The 25,995-nt window shown below is 32.4% G+C and overlaps 4 protein-coding genes across 17 annotated transcripts in view; 2 read left to right on the forward strand and 2 right to left on the reverse strand.

The window, feature by feature from the left end:
• Positions 1–12,483, forward strand: part of LOC126739503 (phosphatidylinositol 4-phosphate 5-kinase type-1 alpha) — a 115,069-nt gene extending 102,586 nt beyond the window's left edge. For 12 of the 14 annotated variants that reach the window (XM_050445223.1, XM_050445224.1, XM_050445227.1 and 9 more), the window contains one exon: positions 4,308–12,483. In XM_050445223.1, coding sequence (XP_050301180.1) covers positions 4,308–4,478 — 171 coding nt within the window. In that variant the 3' untranslated portion in view covers positions 4,479–12,483. The remainder of the gene's footprint in view (positions 1–4,307) is intronic. The other 2 variants (XM_050445222.1, XM_050445231.1) reach the window with 1 other exon arrangement.
• Positions 12,484–19,767: 7,284 nt separating this feature from the next.
• On the reverse strand, positions 19,768–21,755 carry LOC126739524 (thioredoxin-like protein 1). The gene is made up of 4 exons (XM_050445269.1): positions 21,531–21,755; positions 21,316–21,472; positions 20,572–20,679; positions 19,768–20,400 (listed from the first exon to the last, which is right to left on the reverse strand). Exons 1-4 carry the CDS (start codon positions 21,626–21,628, stop codon positions 19,906–19,908), a joined length of 858 nt encoding a protein of 285 aa, XP_050301226.1. The 5' UTR covers positions 21,629–21,755; the 3' UTR covers positions 19,768–19,905.
• Positions 21,756–22,009: 254 nt separating this feature from the next.
• On the forward strand, positions 22,010–24,401 carry LOC126739534 (cyclin-dependent kinase 2-interacting protein-like). The gene is made up of 3 exons (XM_050445280.1): positions 22,010–22,167; positions 22,229–22,617; positions 24,216–24,401. Exons 1-3 carry the CDS (start codon positions 22,098–22,100, stop codon positions 24,372–24,374), a joined length of 618 nt encoding a protein of 205 aa, XP_050301237.1. The 5' UTR covers positions 22,010–22,097; the 3' UTR covers positions 24,375–24,401.
• Positions 24,383–25,995, reverse strand: part of LOC126739520 (DNA repair protein RAD51 homolog 3-like) — a 71,529-nt gene continuing 69,916 nt past the window's right edge. Inside the window, exon 6 of the transcript XR_007661643.1 lies at positions 24,383–24,850. The gene's annotated coding sequence lies outside the window, so the exon portion shown is untranslated. The remainder of the gene's footprint in view (positions 24,851–25,995) is intronic.

A 25,995-nucleotide genomic window follows, 5' to 3' on the forward strand; every position in this document is an offset into this window, starting at 1 on the left:
AAAATTTACATTGCAGCTTACCTCAATTCGTCTCTTCTCCGCATCCCAAAGCCTGTAGTTCGAAGAATATCCATCATAACCCACAAATAATAACTTTCTCGATTTCGGGTCAAACTTTTTACGAAACTGTGATGGTATTAACATGTAAGCTACACTGCCAAAAACTTTGATATGCTTTAAATCCGGCTTTCGTCTAAACCATTGTTCATATGGAGTCATGTTTTGTACCTGAGTTGAAGCTGTTCTGTTAAGTACATACACAGCTGTATTCACTGCCTCACTCCATAATTCCTGTGGCACATTCTTGCTAATAAGCATACTTCTGGCACTTTCCACAATGGTCCTTAGCTGCCTCTCACTTCGGCCATTTTGTTGAGGGGTGTATGGGGCTGAGCACTCGTGTATTATTCCATTATTTTTGAGAAATTCTTGAAAACCACTGTTAACATATTCACCTTTACCTTGGTCACTTCTTAAGATTTTAATCTTGTTACAAGTCTGGTTTTCTACAAGCAATTTAAATTCTTTAAATTTGCTTAAGACATCGGATTTATGTTTAAGAAAATAAACAATAGAATATCCACTAAAATCATCCTTAAACAAGACGAAATATTTTGATCCACTCGGAGACATAATGTTTATAGGACCACAAACATCAGTGTGAATCATCTCTCCCGGTTTCTCTGATCTCCGTTTCTCCAAACTTCTATGAGACTTTCTGGACTGCTTACCAAACTGACATGCTTCACAGAAGAATTGTTCTTGATTATCAGCTATGGTTAAATGATTGACCAAAGGTGCTGTTTTCTTTATAGTAGTAGGGTTGATATGTCCTAAGCGGTCATGCCATAACTTCAGCGAAGTCTTGTGAGCCAAATTACACTCTGGGATTGGCTTTACTCGAAACTGCATAATCCATAAATTGTCTCTACGTATACCCACACATGACACACTTCCATTTGGATCGAGAAACTCACATCTATTTTTATGAGAGCGGTAAGTAAAATTCTTATCAGTCATAGCTCCCACTGAAAATAAGCTGTTGCTGAGTTCTGGAATGTAGAGGACATTATTTATTGTGCGATCATACCACTGACCTTGAACACATGCCTGAACTTGTATAACACCTTTACCTTCTGCAGAAATTAACTTATTGTTTGCTATTCGAACAAACATAGGTTCGTTCAATGCTTCTAACTTTGCAAACCAACCTTTCTCTCCAGTCATGTGTAGACTCGCACCAGAGTCACATATCCATTCGGTTTTCTTGACATTGGAGCTTGACAGATACATAGATGTTATATCACATATATAGGCCGAACTGGATGTAGAAGCACTTTCTGATCCTGAGACCTTACCTTGCTCATTTTTCAAGTCCTGTATTCTCTTTCTACATTCTCTAACCCAGTGACCTTTGCGTTTACAATACTTGCAGCTAGTATTCTTCTTTAGCTCTTGAATACTCGGCTTGACCTTATTTTTGTTAGCTTCTAGTTTAGCTTGTAGAGCCTCTACCTGACAAGCAAGGCGGGACACTTCTGAATCCTCACTTGACATTCTGGTCTCTTCTTTCAGCAACCTGGCAGCTAGATTTTCAAAAGTTTGCTGATCACTGCTAACTAAATCCCATGCAGTACGGAATGCATTATACTTTGAGGGTAAACTATTGATTACCTTGGAGCATATTGCACTGGAACTAATTTCTTCTTTTACATTCTTAAGCTGTCGTACAAGCAATTCAATCGAAGAAATGTGATCGGCAATTTTTGCATGGTCAGACATCCTATATTCATAAAACTTCTGCCATAGGAGTTCTCTTGAAATTTCGGTTTTCTGCTCATGAATGGACATTAACCTTGTCCACATTTGTGCTGCATTTTCGCAGTTTATCAAATGCTGGATCTGATCTTGTGCTATTGTGGACAATAAAATAACTTGGGCCTTCGAATTACCTTTATCCCAGGTTTTCCACTCTGCAGTCGTCGTCTCAGACGGCTCAGGTGTCGAACCATCGACAATGGAGAGTATATTCTCAGCTTTCAACACAATCCGAATGCTAAACTTCCACAGTTGGAAATTTGACCCGTCAAATTTCGGAATATTTCCACAATCTAATTTTACCGCCATCACTGTATTTTTATTGTTTGTTTATATACGACTCGAACGTAAAAACAATAAAAACTGTAACATAAGCCACGACTCAAACGCGACCCGAAAACCTACCGATCAATAGGTTGCCCTTGAAGTCAAAAATTAAAACGTGCCTGGGCCCAGAACCTGTTCAATAAAAACCCGATGATCAGTAAAAGAAAATATTTATTAGCGGCAAGTTTACAGTTGGACCGACTTAAAAGAACTAACATGCAAGAAAATAAAGATACGGAACAAAAACATTACCAGGAAGCGGCGAGACGCAACGTAAACGTTTTCGGTTTAAAAATAGGCCAAATCTTAAATATTATAGTCCGGTCTATTTAACAATATTTATTGAGTTCGTGATCCAGGCCTCCTTGGCTACTTCAAATTAAATCATGGCATGCTAGATTAAAATTTAAATATGTCATGCTATTACTCTCTATTTTTCAAGGCTTTCTCCTTGACTGTTTTAACTTAGTCATTACTGTAAATTTTTCCTTGACTTTAAATTTTTAGTTTATTAATATTAGGCCTCGGATTTTGGAAAATTATGTATTCGAATACTCACTTCGTTTTTTTTTGTATATTTTAATTATTCACTATTCGAATAATCATACAAATATTCGAATATGTTTGAATATTCAAATATTTGAATACTTGAGTAATTAATAGATATATTTGAATAAAGGAAACCTCTCATACAAAATATCTTGGGATATACCTTGGCGAAATTTTAATTCGCATATACATACTTAATGTCTATTTTATAAATTTTAGATAAAAGTGACATCATATATTAATTCAGTCAATTCAAAGATACAGAATTTTAGTATGGGGAGAATTATACAGGGTGTCCGGAAGCTAGATGCAATCCTTTAAGAGGGTGATAGCTGACTTAATTTCAAACATTTTAAGCTAAATATGTGTAGGTCGAAATTTGTTTATAAATTTTTTATGGGAATTTTTGCATTTTTCTCAAGAAATACCAAAATTTCACACTTAAACGGTAATAGAGCGCAAGTTACAATTAGTATCGGAGTTTCAAAGTTAATTTTGTTTTGTCTAATGTGTATTGATAAAAATACGATTAATTCCAAGCTTTTGTGTAAACTTATAGAAAAAATAGAGACATTGAAACTTTTTAGTGCGGTGCGAATGGATTTTTTTCAGTCGCCTTCCGTCCAGCTTTTTTAATATACTAATTACAGTAATACTAATTACTAATACATTTTAGTGGTCAAACCCCTCAAATCGAGCAAGAGATACTTACATAATGATTTGTGAATGATGCTTATTTCTTAAGTGATTCCATAAATTGCTTGTTCCTGTCTTGTTCTTGACAGTATACAAACAAAATTTGTATTCATCGCGATCATCCGTTCTATTAAAATATTGCCAAATTTTGCTTTTCGAACTCATATTGACTTACTACTAGACTTACTGTTAATTAAGTCAATTAATTTAAAATTAACCCTTTTACAGTACTTAATCGTTCGCTTTTATACACAACCAGAGTCAAATACAACTAGTACAACCTCGCCGTGCCGTGCCACGTGGAAATCTGGAAAGAGGAAATATTAAATGTTCCCAAGAACGATAACCGCCCGTAGCTTGTATGCAAAGAGAAGAAAAGATCGGGCCTGCAATATTTAAATATTCAAGTATTTAAATACTCAAATATTTGAATTCTTGAATATTCAAATTATCGAATATGCGAATATTCGAGTATTCAAATATTCGAATATTTGTTGAAATGCATAAATTTTTATGCAAAAACTCAATATTCAAATAAACCGAGTTTGATTCCGAGCCTTAATTAATATATAGTCATGGCACGTTAGATTTATATTTAAAATACAGCAAAAAATATCAACAGTTGACAGATACGATGCATTCAAAACGTTATTTTCCATCGAAATAAGTAAGAATATACAGGTAGTTCCCAAAAAAAAACCAATTATACTCGCCTTTTATTAATTACTTTTAACCTAGCATATACGGTTGCCAAATCTACTTAAAAAAAAAGAAGAAACACCCGGTATATATGAATTTTTCTAAAAAAGAAAAAATCAGATCTATAATATACCATTCCCCACCAATTGGCACATTCTAACCACCGAATGGCGTATATATATACGAATGACAACCAAAAAATCTCCTTCGTTTCACAGAAATGTGACGTTCGTCTACTGTGTAACAAAAAAGTGGCGAATATCCGAGAAGCGAGAAGAGGACAGGGCGGATCGAGCGTGCGCGACGTTGCCGCGCGTACCGCTTTAGCGTTATTCCTACTGATTTTGGGGGTGTGTTTCGAGGTTCTCCTCGAGACACTCCTGCCCTAAAGGGGATGTTTACCAGATTTTTGTTATGCAGTAACTTAAGAATTATTACGATTAGAAAAATATGTCAAGGATGTGGCAATAACTTGTAGAATTTAAGTGACGGTTATTCGATCTTAGTCAATAAGGTGTATTTATTTATTTTTTTTAAACTAAAGTTTTTTAACGGTTGAGAGTTTTGTTATTAATGCTATGACAGGATGTTTTAAAATGTTATTTTTTTTGTGGTTTTTAGTAATTTGAATAATTGTGGTAAAACACTAGTAAATACTATAGATTTTTAAAAGTTATAATAATAAACTAAGCATTTTTTAGACTCTTGATATAAAATATTATTAAATTTACCTTAGTGTCCAGTAAATCATTAAAAGCTCAATTTTATTTTTTTACAAAAGATTTTATTAAAAAAAAATAAATATGGCAACATAGCATAAGACTCTGAACTGCATTAAAAGCACTCTTATCAGTTCGAGTTTGACAGGAGTTAGTGATTTTTTACATGTGACCCCTCTATTTGTGGTTCATCCGATAGAAAATTCAAGAGTGGAATGACTTATTTGAAAAACAAACTTCCATAGAAAACTCACTTTCTTTTTTCAATTTATAAATTGGCGAATGCGCCGAGCATATTTCAAATCCCTTAACCCGACGATAAGGTTTTTTTTTTAAAATGGGGAGGATTTATTGTCATTTCCATATATGGTTTTTATATACGACAAGTGTAAATATCAATACTTAGTATTATTTTTTTTATTAGAATTACAGAAATCAATACCATAAGCCTCTTTCTCTTTTTTATACTGTATATTGAAGAACTTTTCTTTGTTTTCTTCTGCTGAAGCGTTCAGTTTTATTCGTACCAATTCTTAAGAAAATTCATGTAATTTTCAATTTCCTGCTCTGCAAAGCACACATTTTTCCAAATCACACTACAAAACCAATAACGAGAAAAAAATAGGTTAACAAGAAGTTAAAAAAATATACTATAGTATATTTTTATTTAGACTAATAGCTGCATTGTTTTCAAAATATTGCTTGTATTATGCATACATATCAAAACGAAGTTACATTCCTTTTTCCTCCTATAAAATTTTAACAAAACATGATCCCCAATTGATGGATTTTCAAAACTTTCTAGATCACAAAACTCATTTTTTCCAAAAAGGTCAACATCAGCAGAACTACTACCACTTCCTTCCTCGTCCTCTGATAATGTTTCTGGTTTACTCGTTTTTTTGTTTGTATTAATTTTCTGCATTTGGTCTCTTTTTAATTTTCTCTGTTCTTTTTCTTCCTCTTTTTTTCTTTTTTCACTTTCCTTTTTCCAGCTGTAATATTTCCATGCTTGTGGGTAATAACAGATGGTATTTTTTCCTTACACTTCTTCTTCTTAGTTGATGTGGATGCCTCTGGCCAAAAAATGACTTTTTTAAAAGGAGTGGGCAATTTTTTTAAAGCATATTTTTTACTCATGCCGTCTGAGTTTTTGCTGATGGTTTTCCTGATGCTCTTTTATATTTTCCTTAATTGACGTCTGCTCATTTTCCCTTTGAGACTCATAATTTGAAATAGAGGGTTTTTATTTTGTAGCAGTCCTTTCGTTAATTTCTGATTTATTGTTTTCTTTATTCTTCTCAGACAGTTCTATCTTCAAACCTTTCCAAATGTTATCTCAAATGAGGTGTTTTGACTCCAATGTTGGCCCTTTTTTTAAAAGCAAACTTCAAACATTTCCATAGTTTCCTTAGAAATACGCGCCTGTAAGTTTTTTATGAACTCTTTTAAATTAATCTGTTCGTTAATTTTATTATGGAAATGTGTAGTTGGTGTTACCAATGGCGGAGCACTTTTTCCCAATTTTACATTTACATACAAAACAAGATCATTGTAGATGAAATAAAAGAGAAACAATGAAACATACAAGTTAAAGAGTCAAGGCAACAAATTTCTTAAACGTCTGCAAAATACTCCTCCACACTATAATATGCTCTAGTTTGCAACATTATCTTCACCTTTCTAAATAATTTATAAGAGCAATCTTCCAAAGTGACTGTGGAAGGTGGTTAAATATTTTTTTACCATTATAAATAATAGAATTTTGGGTTAAGGTGGTGAGGGTATTAGTAAATAAGTTTCGATGTAACAAAAAATGGAAACTCGAAAAATTCATCCATTATCCCAAAGATGCTGGTCATACACTTTTATAAAAGGTAAAAACACGACATCTACAGCATCACAAATACATTTAAAAAAAAATGTATTTCTAAATTTTATTAAAAAAAAATCAAAGTTAAAAAACAAAACGAATGACTTTACTCTGCGGCGGTACAATCAATTCTATAAACTATATTAAGCTTAATTTATAAATATACCAAAACTGCAGCATATAACAATTTTAAGACCGCGAGATAACGATTATCAGAACTGTGATTCGGCTTCGCTGGTGGTCGCATGACGTAACAAATATATGTTAAGAACTGTGCGAATATAACAGTTCCGACAAAGAAAATTGTCGGAAGAGTAAGAATTTTTTCTTTAATAAAATATGGTTATAGTCCTGCACTCCCTAAAGTTAAGTCAACACAAATGTCTTAGCGCTCGCTTCTGCAAAACGAACAACGAGTCAAGCAAGTAAGCAGGAGCATTGCCCCAAAAAGAGTCAATAAGTTCATAACAAGCCTCTTTGGCTACTGTCATATTTCAATTACTCCGAACTGTTCTGATTACATGCCAACATATAGCATAGATGTTCAATTTATTTATTAAACCTTAACCTTTTGTCAATAACCAAGCCTGAAAATTTATTAAAAACGGTCACTGTAATATTCTGTTATACCCATGCAGACATTATTTATATCACATTTTAAATTTAAAATATGGGTCTTTAAACCATTAACTGATAAAGAGTTACCGTCACACCATGTTTTAACCCTGGCCAAATCATGGTTAATTATTTTGCCAAGATAGTGGGAATCAGTGCCACTCCACAGAAGAACAGTGTCATCAGCAAAAGATGTACACTGGCTAAGTTTCAACACCGAAGGCATTATATTATCATATTTCTTATGTAAATATAGTCATTTACATAAAAAATAAAATTACCGAGCCGTGAGGCACTCCTGCTGCAACACTCAATTCCTCTAACTCACAATGAGCAAAACGAACCCTCTGACATCTACCTGATAAAAATGAGCCCAACCATTTTAATATTGGGGCCCCTGAAGTTATAAAATTCAAGTTTTCGCAGTATTTTTCTGTGTGAGACGCAATCAATGGCTTTTGCCAGATCACAAAACACCACTACCGCTCGGTCACCATTGTTAAGGCTTAAGCATATGAAAAAGAGTATCATCAGTATTTTTTGAAAATTGAAAACATAACTGACACCTATTTATTATATTATTACACGGCAGAAAATCAATTATCCTTTTCTTAAGTAGTATTTCTGTAACTTTAGGTAATGGTAGCAAAGATATTGGTCTATTTTTTTTCTTTCTGGAATGGCTCTGGGATTCCAAATGACCAGCATCATTTTTTTAATTTGGTTTTTAATATTTACCGCGCAGGTAAAATTCTTTCTATAATTACTTTTATGATCTCTTTTAGAATAAGTTTCATCTTCTCACGCCTTGCTCCATCTAAAATACTGTATAAATACTTATTATTAGGAGATTACATTACATCGAATACAGGTTTTTTTTGCTTTGCATTTTTTAGGTATTTTTAAATTTTTTCTGTGCACTTTGCATATTAGTCTATAATCAGCTGCAATTTGATCCCCTTGTCTAAAAATTGGAATCACTACTGCTCGTTTTGACAGGTCTGGAAATTCACCTCTTAAAACTGATGTGTTTATGCAATGTGTCAGGGCAGATAAAGCTGGTTGAGAAAAATTAGCTAAAACTCTAATTGAAATGTCATCCCAACCTGCAGAGTCCCTATTTATAATTTCTCTTAAAACATCCACCTTAGAACATTGAAAGGCTAGTATTAGCATTACCGTGGAACTATGAGCAGTTTGTTTGCTTGTAATATCTCTGATGAAATGATGCCAAATGCTTATGTAGAAATGGCAAAAAAAACACACTTTATAATATCATAAAAATTTGTCACTTATTTGAACAGGCGCAAAATAATACTATTCCTCTTTAATAAAATATGAAGCATTTTTTTCATAACATATGATAAGATACTCTATAAAGAAGCCAACATTCAAGATTAAATGAATGTAGATAACATCCCTATATTAGAGAAAAAGGCAAAAACATCGCAATGCTGATCGCATTGTTGATTCCACCGACAGAAGTAATATTTACCAGTGACGTCGTCAAAAAATATTTTACACCGAGTAAAAAATAATTACATTATAAAAGATAAATCTAAACTAAAGATAAAGCTAGTCTTTGGTGAGTTTTACCATGGCTAAACAATCCTATGCGAGATTTGCAAATCCGGCCACAAACATCACACGGAAATTCCTGCAGAGCCGGTCTTTGGGTTCTTCTAGTCGGTTGAGGAGCAACGGACGTTGCTCTTCTCCATTGGGCACGATTGTTGACTATCTCTTCCCAGTTGTTTTCAATTCCCAATAGCTTTAAATCATCGTGGACGACATCTTTGAAGCGTTTGTATTGCACCTTCTGTTAGTTCTCCATACAAAAGAGATTTTGGTAAGCGCCGTTCGTCCATTCTGTATACAAGACCCAGCCATCTCATTCTTGCCCTTCGTACCATAGTGTCAATATTTATACAGTTTGATCTTTGCAAAACCTCATTATTAGAAACTTTATGAAACCATCTGATTCTCATCATTTGTCGCAGTTGCCGTTGCTGAAATTGTTCAAGAGCCTTTATATGTCGTCTGTATGGGAATCATGATTCGCAGCCATATAATAGCGTTGGTACAATTATTGCTCTATATTTGCCGTTTTTATTCTACGTTTATGTCAACGGTTGTCCTTTGATATGATGTTATGTTAATATCGGTTTTCACTTGTGAAAAGATCGGCCTAAATCGCATTTTTCCCATGGTGCAGCACAAACGGAACCATTCACAAAAACACTGAAATGACTCAACTTTTTTCTTTTTTAACCAAAAACTAAAAAAAAAATCTCTGAACATCAGAAATGCCGAATTTAAACACAAAGCCGTTTGTCAAGATGACATTTTGCAATATATATGCATTGTTAATAATTTTTTTTGCTTTGAAGGTGTTATTATTGCGCCTAGAATAACATATACCTATTTCTACTTTTTATTTTTAATAAGAAATGTAACATCAATATATAGCTGAAATTTTCCTTTTTGAAAATGTGTGTAAACTTGACAACAGAGAATCAATGAATATGTTTGTAAACAAACCACCCTCCTTGCCCCTGTGCACATGTTGAATTCAAACAAAGTTGTTGTTTACTAATTCTAGCCTTTCAATGTTCTAAGAGACACACAATATCTTTAGCCATTACTGGTGTATAAAAAAAATAATTCCCATACGATCCCTGCATAAAGGATATATAAGTCGATATAGCGGAATCTATCATACAGAAAAAAATCTCTTTTTTTTTAAATAAGAGAACATTCCAATCCCAGTATTTGACAAACCAAATCAAAGCCCAAAAACTATTCAAGGTTATCTTTTATGTATTTTTACATGATTCTACAGTGTATTCGCAAAAAAGGTATTCATATATTAACAAATATAAACACATGAAGATTCAGTATTTACTACTTACGTTTTCAGCTTCTAATTGTTTGGTTTAACAAAAATTGCACTTTTTTTTGCTTGCGTTGTCACGATGAAATCGGCTATTTTGTTAATAAACATCAATGAGAATGCGTGTGTACGTTTGACTACAGGATTTAATGATTATTTAATTAGGCGGGAATTTCAAATATTGCTTTTAAATTTTTCTTGGGTAAAAAAAATAATCTATATAAGATTTTTTTTTCTGGTTTAGTTTACCTTACTTCGTTTTTTACGTCGCTCTAAAGTGGTTCGAGGGACACCAAAACTTCTTGTTGTTCGTAAACACCCCATCTCACCATTGACTACCAATTCTATAGTTTCCGAACTACAGCTTTGCCTATTGGCTTTTCTTTTGTACTTAAACACCATCTCTATATAACAAAAATATTATTTTATTACTAAAGAATAATAAAACCTAAGGTAGAACAAAACGAGGTGCAACAAGTAGGTACCTACCCCATTTTACTGGTAATATTTCAAGTTATGTTGTTTACTTTCACAATCCAAGTTTTTTCGTAATAGAAACATTAAAAAAAATATTAGAAAGAGGTCTACTCATGTCAAATATTTGTACTAATAATAATGCATTAACGTACTTGCATTGAATTATTTTGAACGCTATAAATTACATCATGATATGCCAAATAGCAACAACCACGCGTTGCAAGAGTATGTATGTAGACTGTCTGTCGGTCAAAATTCCCGTTTTAGGTGCCTACTACCCTGTTTTGCCTACCACATGCCCTATGCCCATTGCCCTATGATACCAAAAAATAAAGAAAAGCAGGAATTACGTTGAAAATTACAAGAATCTAAATATATTTCATTTAACGCTTAGTCGTTTTAAAATCCTCATAAGTCGCTTATTGCTATCTTTATCCTCTATTTATTTCTTACGTAAGCAGTTTACTTTACCTACTACCATTCGTCATATCATTACTGTTGTTTACATTTCTCGAATATTGCTTCATTATTTGGACCTAAGATGTCGCCCATCCGCCCTTTTGAAACTGTCAGTTTTATGTAAAAAATATTTTACCTAAGTCTATAAGAGGCACAGCAAATTTGATAAAAAAAGAGCATTTTTGCGCCCTATAATGATGCGATATTAGTATCAACCATGTTGCCAAATTTAATACCTATTTTTTGAATAATTATTTTTTATACTGGTCAGCTAACTTTCTTATTTTAATCCCCCTGTACATTTCAAACTAACTATAAATAACTGAATAATAACAATAAAACATCCTGTATCTCCTAAATATTTACCGGATAATTCATGCATTTCCCCAAAAAAAAAATTTTGGGCCCTTAGATAGGATATGAAAAATGTTTTCCAATTTCTAAATGTAAAAATTGCGATATACGGGGAGGGAGGAAGGAACACATCATATAACTTGAAAAAAATCAACCGCCTCCCACCTTCTCTCCTGTATATTTGTTCATAAATAACCTATTGTTAAAAAGTTGTAAATGTTTTTTGTAGTTGGTAGGAATAAATTATTATTGTAAATGCCTATTGACGTAGTGAGACTGAAATTCTTCAAAAAAATTGTAAAAATGTGGATTTTCCTCTCACAGTATGCGTCGCTTAAACAACCATATGGTTTCTTTTTTATATTACGTAAGGCAATTGTTATGTATATATATGATGGATATTAGGCAAATTTTTAAAATAAAAACTATATTGCTCCGCTTCATAGCTTTGGAAATATAAACGTTTTGATTCAATGTTCTTTTCTTGTAATTTCTTTGCACCACCCTTATTTCGTTAGTTGGTAGAACTGAAATTTTAACCATATTATGTTTATTTTTAGACCCATTTGTGAGGGGATGAGTGAAGACGGCCGGTGTTACATTCTTTATACATTCGAGTTACCCCATATGTTCCAAAGTTTTTTCACCTTTTTTATAATTTAATTTTTTAAGTGCAAAAAAACGTATTATTTTTTATGTACCTACTAACTAATTTACCTTTTTTACTAAGTTACTCTGTGATAGGAAAGTACCTTTTTAATATATTTTTTTGAATATATTTTAAATTAGGTGCTGCTGAAGCATTATGATGGAAAATAAATAAGCGGTTTAATTACTTCTTTAATTAAGTAGCAGAAACCACGTTTATTGAAAGGTTTAAGTTCCAGAAATTTATTTTTTGAGATTATTTTTTTAGTTTGCTAGGCCTAGGCATATGAATCACGTGTAATCCATTATTATTATTTAAACAATTTATGCGTTTATTATATTATATTTTTGTTTAATTTGTGTTGTTTTTTTTTTAATTTCTGTTTTGTGTGTTAACCCGACTTTTGTTACACATTAAGTGTTACAGCATACCGTATGAAAACATGGTGCCATCACCTCCTGATTAATGATAGATCTAAAAGTAATTTTAGCTTAACGATTATCATAATATATAGTCGCATTAGTAGTACCACTACAGGATTTGTTTACACAATATAAAGCCTGTTGATAGAATGGTTATTTAAATTTTTTAAAGAAATAAACGAGATGATAACAACTATAGATATAACAATAATAATTTTTAAAATGGTATTTTAACTGCAAAAATGAACTACATATTAAATACAGGTACTACCCTTCACAAATTTTAAAAATTAAAGATATACGTTATTAAAAAATAGGAATCACGTGTGTCGCTAGAATCTCTGCATATCTGTTAATTATATGCCAAGAATATTGCTTTTGTATATACGATATTTGGCATATCCGTGGGATATTCCAGGCATATTGCATTATTTTTATCAAATGAGATATAGGTGGCATATTTCACGGATATTGGGTGCCATCTGGGTAGGTGTCGCTTTACAATTTTTGAGATTTTCCTGCAAACAGTCATTTTTAATACTATACTATTATAATGCTGAACAATCAGTGGTTCTAGTGGATTTACTAATTACCAAATAGTGCCATTATAATGCATAATAACTGCAAAATAAGTTTAATAATGAAACTGGAAACTGTATCAATGTACTTGTTTACTTGGGTTATAATGAATAATAAATACCTTGCAGGAATAATGAACCTGAGAGAACAGATAATTTGTCACACAAATGCTTATAGGAAGTCTTAAAAGAGGATCCTTGTTCAATCAACAAAAATCTTCGAATGTTTTTGATATTATGATGATTTTATTAATTTATTTTATTTATAATGTGATGTGATTAAATAAAATAATATTCTCTTGGAAAAGGTGATAAAGGAGCAAATAAATAAGATAATTCTTAAGGGCTTTTCCAGACAATTTGGTATACAGAATTTTCTGGAAGCGTTAATGACTGATGGGTTTTTGGGATTACCCCGAAGGGAACATGGATAAAGTTTAATTTCAGTTTGACCTACACTATCCAGGGACCAAATTAAAAATTAATTTACGAAAGTGACATTTACAACCAGAAAAAAGTAAAAGGCAGTCAGGGCGGGATTTAACTTTTTGCCGCCCTAATTTAATATTTTAAAACCGATATTTATATCGGACCCAGAAATCTGGCATTATATTATTTATGTAAACTGCACTAGAACTGCTTATAAATATTTAATAATCAAAAGTAAAATACAAAATTTAACAAAAGTCTGGATCTTAGTAAGTTTTAATGCGTTTCAAACAAGACAATCTTCTTTCAGAACAATTTGAGGCTGGTAAACAAATACACAATTTAAATACAATGTCAATATTCGGATATATATTTTTTAAGTTCATTGTGTTAAACCACTTATATAATTCTAACACTGGGTATCTTTATTAGAATGTAACACATGCTCCAGAAAATCTGATGCTCTATCATCACAAAGTTGATTTCCAGGTGGCTGGGATAGCTCTCCTGTAGGAACACAACAGTTCTTTTTAATTCACCATTACTCATATTCCTCAGTTGAGTAATATCTAGGAAAGAAAATCAATTACAGGTAAAAACGTTGAAACTCTAAATTCATCTCTTCCAGTCAAAAGTACCTCGTTATCTCTAGTTTCACCTGGACGTAGTTTAGCTATTCTCTTTCTCTTGTGGCCTTTTTGGTACGTTATTTCACTTAGTACACAAATTTTCTTCGCATCGTTTTCATATAGTACGTCAAATTAGTCTCGAGCTGATTTGAACAATACAAATTATAGAATCATATAATGTAATGGTTTGAATTATAATTGTCTCTACTTTTTGTAATGATGTATTTACCACATTTATCCTTTCTAAAAAAATCCCCAAAATACTATCATAAATGTGGTTTCAAAGCACTCAAGTTTTTGTCGAAGCGACTCTGCATCATTACGAGTTACTTGGTTTTTGTGCAGTATCTTCCTCAAACCAACCTTATTCATAGATATCTTTTAGACACATGTTTAAAGTTTTACAGGCGTCATCTCTAGCAGACTATCTAGTTGTGGATAAGCTTTTTAAAGTCTTGTTGCACTTTGATTGTAAGTGACTCCATCTCATAGTCGATGCACCAATAAATTATACAATTCTTGTAAAACTGAAAAAAAAATTGTTTCTAAGCAACATGCAGCCGCTACATTTCCAACTAAATTGAGGGAGTGTGCAGAACAAGAAACATAATAAGCTTCTGAACATACATCCTTAATTATCGCTTGTAGGCCCTTTTATATTCCTGACATGGTTGCGGCATTGTCATAAGACAGTCGACTATTTGATAATTTAGGTTTTTAAAATTTTTTATGAAAGTATACATATGTCCAACATTTGAAAGAAATTTTCCACTGGAACACCGTCTTGGCATACATATCTAACAATGAATGCAAGTTGTATGGGTTTGTATAGGCTATATCTGTGGTGGAATCTACAACGATAGAAAAATCTTTAGTCTGTTTTGAGTTTTCTACTATAATATCTTGCACCCTCTTCGCAATGATTTCAATAAACTACTCATGCGTTGTTTTTGAGAGGTAGTTTGTGTGTGGTACACGAACCTTTTCCACCATAACGAGCAATGTGGTCAGGTAAAAAGGGGTCGAACTGGGCAAAAATTCTTTGCACATAAGGAAATTTCCATTATTAATCGTTCCAAGCTTTTCCTCTTTGCCTCTTAAACATAAACCTCGTGAATATAAAGTCTTTACAACTACTAGTACTCGCTCCAGGGCACTTCTCCAATAGGGAATTTCACTTTGTGCCTCTTTACCAAGTAACAAATCAATACTTTCAAGTTTTATTTTGCCGGAATAAGAAATTGTAAGCACATATTTTATGGCTGGTTGAATTTAACCACATTTTTTCAGCCATAAAAGCCACCCAAGCCAAACTGAGAATGAATATTTTTTAAAAGCAAGGTAGCAGTACAACACACTTGACCTAATTTTTTCTGAATAAACAGTTCAGTATCGGCTAGTTTCTTCACTATTGGGTCATTTTCTTCGGAATACTAATATCGGGCAGTATCGTGTCTGATCTGAATAGACATGTTTCAATTTTTTGATATTCTCTTTGAAATTCTGATTGGCTATTGTCCAATTACTAGGATCTTCTGATATGTTGACAGAAGGTTTGCTCTGAGTATCTTTTTTGTGTGAATATGGACCATGACATGAAAATGTAGTCGGTGGTTCCAGATGGACTTAGGATGGACGGGTAGTCCTGCCTCTGTGTATCCGAGTTGGTTAGTTTCTTCAACATATCTTTTAATTTAGAGGTCTTTTTAAGAACTTCTTCCGTTTCCTTTTTTTTGCCTCTCTTAAATATTTGTATTGGTTTTCAAACATTCGTTTACGTCCATTATTCATTTTTGCTGTTTATCTGACCTAATAAAATATGAAGCTGTTTTATACCTATTTGTCACTAGGACTTTAAAACCATTCAATTTAATTTAAAATTATTAAGCCAAAGCATATCTGCAATAAAACAGAGGCAATTTCCCGCCATTAGCTTTTTTTAAGACTCTGAAACCCGTCGATTTTATTTACAATCTCCTAAGAGGAGGTGGCACCAATCCTGATATATCTAAGTTTTAAAAAAATACAATTTGTGTATAACTAATTTGAAATAGAAAGGTACAAACATTTCTTTCCTAACTAAAATGTTTGGTTTTACCACATGTCAAAAATGCTAAATGACCTTTTTTTAACTCACTTATAAAATAGAGTCAAAGACTCTAAGAAAAACTAATGTATTGCCTAAAATTGCTTCTGTTTCGATTTCAATGCGCCACTTTGTATTTAAACAAACTTGTCAAAATTTACCTAAATCGCTATACCTCTTAATAAAAATATGCACAAAAAACAATTTAAAAACATTTATTTAAAATAAATTGATTAGCGCTCAGTCCCTTAATTCACCCTATGTTCTATTTATTGACAATATGATATGAATTTAAAATTCTTCTTAAACTTGAAAACAAAGAATTAAAAAAAAAGAAACCTAATTTTTTATTGTTTACAATTCAGCTTTAGTCTGCTCTATCTAGTCTACCTAACCCTAACTTCTAACTTGTAAACATCGAGTAAGTAAAATCCGCAAACCAAACTGTTAAAAATACTACAAGTTCATTAGAAAAAACACCGGAATTACGAAGGTTATGCAACACTATGGCTTTTTAAAAAGTACAACTGACAAAGTGACATGAAGCAACAGGTTAATAATATTGTATAATATCTACGGTACTCCTACAATAATATCTCACAATAATCTTATATCATCTTGAAACTAAGGGTTTATATAGTAAAAATATGTTGATGTAGCCAACGACGTTGTGGAGATTGAGCAGTTCTCACGATGATCACTTGATTAACTGATTCACTACGCCATTGAAAAAGTCTATAGTGAAGAGTCAGCGGCTCTCACGGATATATCTGCGGTACTTATTTAACGAATGTGAAAAATGTAAACCGACGGCGGTGATGATGAGTTCAGCCGGATTTTTTAAATTAATTTCCGATAATTTTGCCGCCCTAGGCTTTAGCGTACTCAGCCTTTGTGTAAATCCGGCCCTGAGGGCAGTTAATGATGTTGTTATTGAAACAAAGTATTCTGCCCAACTATGGAGAAAGGCAGTAGCAAAAAATTCGAAATTCGTTTTTGAGCACCAATGATTGATTTGTTGTCTTGTACCCAAATTCAACACAAAAAAGCAGCAAACTATTTAACTTTGTCTAAAAATTCGAGAAAACTTTTACTGCCTTTGCAAGTGTAATATACAATGCAAGAAAGGAGTATTTTGTCATGCAGACTGTTGGATGCTGCCTTTTTGTGTTGCGCCAGCTGATTTAAAATTTAACTTCCAAACAAAGGCCAACGGGGTAAAAATTCACCTCCGAACAAACTTGATAGACAAGTGATATTAGCGCATGTTCATTCATTTAATCCATCAATATTACACTACTGTCGAGAACATGCATAATTAACTATTATAGTAACTATTATGCATAATGATTTTTTGGAAAAATGTCCGCAATATAAATGCGGGTACGAAGCTTATCGGAAAATACTATTTAGTGAAAATATCAGGTTCACTAAACTTGGAAACGAAGAGTGCGAGCACTGTTAAATAATGGACTTACATCCCCATAAGCGTGAAGATCCAGAATGAGACACATGTAAAAAAATGGTCATACATAAACCGTACAAAAACAGCGCGACATTTATATCAGAAAGATGCAGCTTTTGAGTATGATTCAAAATCTATCTGCGTTTCAGCAGATTTGGAAAAAATAATAATGCTGCCCAGAATGGAGAACTTCAAAAAAGTTTTTTTTACAACGACTTGTTTTGTACAACGAAACATTTGTACCCCTTGGAACAAAAAATAAAAAGATTCTAACGGTTGCAGTTGTTTGGCACGAAGCCATTCGTGGTCAAGGAAAAGAGGAACTGATCAGCACCTTTTCCCAGTTCATGCTTCATAATCGTGACGCCGAGTATTTTATATTTTCGCTGGACAACAAAATAAAGTTTCTCGTTTATATTGTCAATTCATCGAAGGTAGCTGCTGAGATACTCTTAGTGAACTATTTCGAGCCTGGACATACGTTTATGTCGGCTAATTCCCTACATCACCAAATAGAATTATCGTTGAAACGTCAAAAAAAAAGACTCAAGGTTTTAATGACTTTGTTCAAGCAATACTAAAGTCGAACAACAAAAAATATGCATATGGAAGATTTCTATGATTTTTAAGATTTTCCACAAAAAAAAACACTATCAAGAAGGAAAAAATACTTTTGTGCAATATTAACCAAGTTAAGGTCTCTCGAGGTTCTTTTCATTTGGAAATTATGCCAGACCTTAATTCTAGTGTATTCAAGACACTGATTTTTTTACGAGGGAACATATGTAAGATGAAGGACATTCCAGATCCAGCCTGCCACAGTTTTCCATGTGGGATCTCTCAAGAAAAAAAAGACGGTATAATAAAAAATGTATTGGGACTCATGGAAGAAAACAGAAAGGACTTTTGGTTAAACTTGTCAGTTACTATGAACACTCAGATTGTTACAAAAACTTATAATAGAAAGAAATCTAAATAAAATGTTAGTTTCCTACTGCGTTTTATTTCTATCTATAAATATAAAATCCTGCAATGGAAAAAAGCAGTTAATCTAAAACAAACAGAATAAAGCAGCATATGCTACTTACTGTTTTTAGGTATCAATAAAAAAGTACCCGAATGAACACAAAAAAGCAGTATGTGTATTTAATAATTCGTTTGCAAACTTTTTCTTTTTTTGGACATTGAAACTAAATTCAAAGCTTTTTCCCAATGTCAAAGCTAGGTTTTATGAGTAATCTCTCTTAGAGAACCCTTGGCGAACGCCATCAAAGTTGAAGCCTATTTCCAGCAAATTTGGTGATTAGTAGTTATTGCCTTTCTCTATAGTTGGGTAGTATTGCTGAGAAACTTAAAGCCCAGATTGAGGCAAAGTTTGGAAAGAAATATACAGTGGATAAACCTCGAATAAACCTAAATTGTCAATGCAAGTAATAGTAGAGAAAATTATAAAGTGCGATCGAGTAGCTAAATGTCAGAATTAGTTGGTCTAGATCTTTGGCTATTAATCACATCAGCAGGTATATTTTTTGCGAAACACTGAGAAAGAATGTTCTTCATACTCTTCTGGATATAAAGATTATCTCTCCCAGATAAAAATTGATGCTGCTTATCTGGAAAATTTGTTAGTTATGCTAAGATGTTAAGAGATAAAGACAGCTTAAATTTGGAGATTTACCTAAGTTTGGATAGAAAATGCCCCTTTTAAATAAAAAACGTGCGAACATTGAACTGTAGACACGCTATCGTTCTCTTGTAACTCGACTTGTTGTTATTGAAAGTTAATGTATAAATGTATGGACTCAAGACTGTTGTTGGTTAAAATTGTTGGATCTACAAGGAAACTTGTACGGACTTTTTTGGTAAACTCTTCAGTTTTCGTAGGAAATGAAAATCATTACAGAAATTTTCAGACTACTTAGACTCTTGTAAAGGCTTTCAGAACATTAGGATTCTTTGTAAATTAATGTTGTGAATGTTGACTAAAGAATGCTCTAGGAATTCAAAGCAATTTTAGAGTAAAACTAAAATTTAAATAATCATTTTGTTTATTAAATGGTAAGAGCTAGAAAACATTTATTATTAATGAATGTATAAACAATAAAAATATAAATGCCCTAGTGTATTAAAAAGAAAAAATATCAACATCCTGCCATGCAACAACAGTTCTAGTGACTTTCTCCTTTCTTTCCGGCGACTCTTTTAAAGTCTCCCATGTTGGTAGTACTAATTGGGGATCCGATGATCGCTAAATGATCAATCTGTGTAACTTCCCCTCCGGATTGATTATCCTTAATAAACAATTGAATATTTTGCACATTCTGGAACTTCACATATCTTAAATTGACCGGATTCCCTTCCAGATCGTCCGGAGTCAATTCCAAGTCTTGTACACTAGTATAACTATCTGCCAAATCGAAATCAATAGTTCTAGGCTGATTAATGAATATCCTAATGTGTTTTGGGCCTTTGTCTTGGGGTCCTTTCACCTTTATGCTGTGAATTTTCACAGATTGATTGAATGTAATAGAGATAATCAGCTGTTCGTCACAATCTGATTGCAAAAATCCTCCTGCAGAGGTCAAAGCGTGGACGAAGGGGTGTTCGTCGCTCTCATTTAGGCACTCACATTGAGCTTTCATAATAAATGGTGAAAGATCCATCTGGGGAAAAAGGTAAGTTTTAGAATTCAAGCAAAATTGTAGTTTGAAGAGGTTGTATCAAACTACCAACACATGCAACAAACTTGAAAGAAACAATTTAAAAAATTAGTGATGAATACATTATATATGACTACTTTAATAAATGTCATTCCTTTCATGAATAGCACTTACATGCCCTGAAGTGCCTTCGCAATCATCACCCTCTTCTCCTCCATAATATTGCTGAATTTTACTCTCAAGAGCCACCGGATCGGCACCTTGAAGCCTGTCAACTTTTGTCTACAAAAAAATGAATAGTAATAAAATAAACTGCAAGTGACAGGTATCAAATATATTGGAATATAAGGCGAAGTGTTTCGCCTGAACCAGGTATCATCAGATCTTCTGTAAGAAAGAAACAGGAATAATAAGCTTTATGAACACTCATTAAATCTCATTTACACTAAAATTCTAAAGAGCATTCACTAAAAAAAAAGAAAAAAAGCAAAGAAGCAAAGCTACATGATACAAGCCAAGAGTAGAAATTAAAAGGTAAAATTAATAAAATAGGACGGAGACTAGTTACCACATATTAACACATGAACATTTTATCAATGTTTACTTTTAATTTCCACCCTTGATTTGTATCATGTAGTGTTGTTTCTTTGCTTTTTTCAATTTTATTAGTGACTACACATAGCATGAAGTTATTCATTTATAATTTTAGTGTGAATTATGTTTAATTAATATGTATATTCATTAATATGTATTCCTGTTTCTTTCTTACAGAAGATCTGATGATTTCTAATAAGTACTAATTTAAGCCAGTCCGTTTGAGAAGGACTATTTTTTTAAGTAAAAAAAAAACAATACCCCATTTAACAAAAACACTATTAATAATGATGCTATTTTTTTCTAATTATTTTAATTTCTCACCTTGTTTCTATAAAATATGAATGTAGGCATTGCAGAGACCCCCTGAGCAGCTGCGGTATCCTGACATTGGTCCACATCAACTTTTAAGAAAACCGCTCTGGGATATTTGGCAGCATATTGTTCGAAGACTGGGGCCATTCTCTGGCAAGGCCCGCACCTAAATAAGCCTCAAATTACAAAAAAATTGTATATTTTTATCTAAAACAAAGACATACCAAGTGGCAGTAAAATCGACGACTACGAGTTTGGTACCGGCATTAGATAATTCCCCTTGGAAATGGGGCTCGTCTGTTATCGCTTTAACCGAACCCATTATTAGAATTATTAAATTGAAGTTTATGTATTCTTATAGAAATAATTAATCTAGTAAATTTTCGGAAAAAAAGTAGTTGATGAAATTGAACAACAAATACAGAGAACAGGATGACTGACAGAAAATTCTAACCTCAAAATTGATGTCGCAAGTATTACCACGTTGCCAGGCCTAGAATTTGTTTTTTCCCAAAATTAATTTCAGAAGTTGCCAAGTGGTGATTATAATTCCCCAGACTTTAACATTTTGTTTATTCATTTAAATATCAGGATCTAAGCTAGCATAAATTCCCCAAATTTTGTTGAATGTTTTTTTAAAATAACTCGTGTTTCCCAGTTCTAGGAAGAAACTCCTAAATGTGGCAACGTTGCTCCAAACGTCAGAGTACTGTCACAAATGTCAAAATAATTTGAGTCCAACATAACCTCACACACTAATTTGTAAATAATCCATTAAAAAAAAAAACTAAATGAGTAAAAAAACACCAAAAAGACCTTCACTAGACTTAAACCTTAATACAGGCTTTTCATCAGTAACATGTAATTCCCCCTTAACCACCTCAATAATTAAATTATAATGTTTATGGCACAATCGTTTTAGTACACAAGAGCCCTGCCGCACAATCTCCCCAAAAAAACCTCACAGGACCCCCTCGGGTGATCCGAGACATTATAGCTGATCTATACAATAATATCCAGAGATGGAATTCTTTACATATAAAAGGCTGCAGTATAGTTAAGGAGATAGCATCAGTAAAAGCTGATACCCCAAAAACTTACTCGACTAGATTAGAAGAATGTATCACCTCTTTATATGCTGTGGTTGAAGGTTTGAAAATCAACAATGATGTGTTTAGCAAACTCGTTACTCAAGTGTATGCATTTGGTAGGCTACCAAATATTGATGATACAGTATTTTTTTCATTAAGTGCATCGAATATTGCCGAGAGGTGTGTTGAAGTCTGTGAAGCTTACAAGAAAGAATTTCAGGTAATATTAATGTTTTTTGTGTAATATTTCGCAGTTTAGTTAAACATGCATTAAAATTTGGATGTTTATATAGTTGTTGTAGCATATAATGCATTTTGGCAAATATTAATTTCAGTCTGTTAAAGAATAATTCTTGGCTTAACTTAATGATGGTTGTTTTTATTTATTTATTTATCAATGTATTTAATATTGGAAGTACATATTACTAATTGAAAGTAATCTTTCCAAATAGCTGCCTAAACATTCCTAGCTAAAGACTTTAAAAAATCTCTTGAAAGTTTACTATATTTTTCACTATAGAAGCTGTTATGTTAATTCTACAAAAGGGAATATGTAGATTGCTAAACTTCATGTTGTATAAGAGGATACATGTAAAGAAAAAAGGTACAGCCATTCTGGACTTCTAACAATAGTATTCAGAAATTAAAATGCAAAGCAAACATAAATTGACACACCTGACTTCATAAGATCATATCTGGGAAACCTGATGAACTTGCTCTGAACATTTTCAAGCCTTCGAGGTTAGGTCCCTCAATGATGCGATTGGCCTCAAGGAAGACCTTAAAGTATTTTTTGAATGGTGTGTGGAAAGTAAAATATGACTTTAAATGTTGGAAAGTGTCACAAAATCACATTTTCAAGACAAAGAAATCCAATCAATTTTGTGTACTCTGTGGATGATACTTTACTAAATGTTAGAATGGAGACCTCTGATCTTGGAGTCCTGATGCATTCTAAGATTATTTTTTCTGGTCACATAAACCAAATTGCTTTAAGGGCAATGAAGGTATTGAGATTTTTTGACTGATTCATCAATATTTACATTTACCAGGTTATGCTGTTCTCTTGTACATTCCATTTTGGAATACTGTTCAGTTGTATGGTCTCCTTTATATCACTGTTATGTCCATCAAATAGAAAGAGTGCAGAATACATTTTTAAGAGCTGTTACTATCAGAGAGAGGAATATGAATATGAGGGGGTTAGATCAAGTCTAAATTTACATTCTTCGGAAGAAAGGAGAACCCTGATTGACATGTTTCTTGCATCTGGTTGCCAATGCTATCATTGACTGCCCCCCAATTATTGGCCCTGGTTAAGGTGAAGATATATCAATCAATCCTCCTAATCAAACCTATTTAAACGTAAATAGCAGACAAGAAAGAAAAGATTTGATGTGCACTGGTCCTCCTAGAAAGCAACTATCGGTTGCAATTCCTCATATTGGCTCAAGTGAATAGCTTGCTACTTACTTTTACTTTGCCAATTTTAAGACTAACATCACAGATATAACTAGCTAACGCAACTGCGTTAGCTAGTGATATCTGTGCTAACATTAAACATCTTTGCTCCTGTACTAAGCTGAAGTATAAGGATCATAGGACTAACAGAATTTTAGCCATAGGTTTAACAAAATAAAAGTTTGCAACCGTCTTATTTATCATTAACAATTATAAATGGGTCATTGTTAATCCTTAGTGCTAACCTTGCTGATAGCTGATTATCATTTAATGTTGTACTGATTACAATATATAAATACTATTAAAAATTAATTTAGTTTACAAAGAACACATTAAAAATGAGTCATGTATTTTTAGGCCAAACAATATATTTTAGAGAATATTGCCTATACAAGAACTACCAATGATGTCATGTTCCTTGCCGCCTACTGGACACACCAACTCAATATCACTGATAAGGTTAATTTTGTGTTAAAATCGTTGTTGGTTGAATCTGGCCATAGGCCTGTGCAATAAAACCAGTATTCTATTTTACAAAAAAAAGTCTTTTATTTACGGTTTATCAATTACAAAGGTAAAAAAGTTATGTATTAAACCTAACAAATAATATTAATTACAAAAACTAAAGTACATACATGAAACTGCAATAGGAACAGTCAATGACTAAATGGACAATTTGTTTAGTAACATATAAATTGCTTATGTATAACATTTTGGTTTAGTAGGTACACAAATTAAGACTACGAAAGAAACAAAGTTGATATGTCTACATTCTAAAATAGGTTCAGTTAACCTGCAAAATTAACTTCTTATAGTCTAAATCACGTTTACATAACTTATATGTATACAAATAAATAGTCTTTAACAGCATTGCTGCATTTGTATCACAGGTACTTGGCATACAAAAATGTATGCAAATTGCATTAATTCCACCATACTCATTGTCATGTTTGTTCAAATGCCAGATCTGTTTCTAACTGCTCTATAAATTCCTGCAAAAAAACATATGAAGATTAGAAAAGGGAAATTAATAAAATCTACTTTAGACTACAAAGAATTTCAACTAAAAATATACTAATGAATCATCACAATGGAGATGAGCTGTTTTAGTTCAGTACTTTGAGATTATATTGACTAACATAAAAGATATGTGTATATTCAATTGTATTGGAGAAAAATTCTGAACTAATAATATAAAAGTAAAATTAAAAAAGGAATCTACATTCTGGAAAAGGGAATCTGGTAGATATGCAATAGTCAGAATGGTTTATCTCAAGATGTCGACATGGTAAGCCAATCTCTGTATCAAAAATGTAAGTGCAAACCTTTAAGTGTCACAAAAATAATTGCAATATAAGTAAAATTAAAATAGATGAGTAATCTACACCAGATTATACGGATCCGTAATCTGAATCTTAATAAAAAATAATTAATGTATTTGTGTTATTTACTGGATAATAAGCTTTTGTGTATTTTAGATAATAATGTAATTACTAAATTTTATTTAAAGGGAGAACTGGAAATTCCAGAGACAATGGATAAATTTGATTTGAATTAACATTGAAATTATGTAAATATATATTTTTTAATATTATTGTATAAAGTACCCTACAGAAATAAAATGCCAAACATTTCCAACTTAAAAAGCACTCAAGAGCAAATTGAAAGGTCAATAATCAATAAGTTTTAATCTTAAAAATAATTAAACTATCATGAGAAAATAGATCATACAATAGATTTATACTCTAAGATGCTACCGATTAAACTTTTGTAGACATTTTATCTCTTTAGTATCACTAATATATGAACAAGTCCTTTCCAAAAAAACCCAACAATCTGTAGCCTCTTATGGCTATGTTTTCCAAGTGAAATTTGAAAGTCAGACCACAAATCATTAAATGTTTACTCAAATGATACTTTACGTAGATAAATTACTTTATTCACTGGTTGCATCTAGATTTTCGTCAGGGATAGCACATCTTAAATGTGGTGTACCTCAAGGGTCAGTGTTGGGTCCTATTTTATTTTTATTATACGTTAATGACTTGAGCTCTCTATCACTGCATGGACTAGTGGTTCAGTTTGCCGATGATACTACAATTCTGTGGCATAACAAAAATCAAAAAGTAGTCAGATT

The sequence above is a fragment of the Anthonomus grandis genome, chromosome 8 (genome assembly GCF_022605725.1).
Source record: "Anthonomus grandis grandis chromosome 8, icAntGran1.3, whole genome shotgun sequence".
NCBI lineage: Eukaryota > Metazoa > Arthropoda > Insecta > Coleoptera > Curculionidae > Anthonomus > Anthonomus grandis.

Coding starts and splice junctions, on each gene's coding strand:
- LOC126739534 (XM_050445280.1), top strand. CDS start 22,098: ATGAGTAAAAAAACACCAAAAAGACCTTCACTAGACTTAAACCTTAAT. Junction 22,168..22,228: donor AGGCTTTTCATCAGTAACAT/GTAATTCCCCCT, acceptor CAATCGTTTTAG/TACACAAGAGCCCTGCCGCA. Junction 22,618..24,215: donor CTTACAAGAAAGAATTTCAG/GTAATATTAATG, acceptor ATGTATTTTTAG/GCCAAACAATATATTTTAGA.
- LOC126739524 (XM_050445269.1), bottom strand. CDS start 21,628: ATGGGTTCGGTTAAAGCGATAACAGACGAGCCCCATTTCCAAGGGGAA. Junction 21,473..21,530: donor GTCGATTTTACTGCCACTTG/GTATGTCTTTGT, acceptor AGGCTTATTTAG/GTGCGGGCCTTGCCAGAGAA. Junction 20,401..20,571: donor GCGAAGGCACTTCAGGGCAT/GTAAGTGCTATT, acceptor CTTTTTCCCCAG/ATGGATCTTTCACCATTTAT.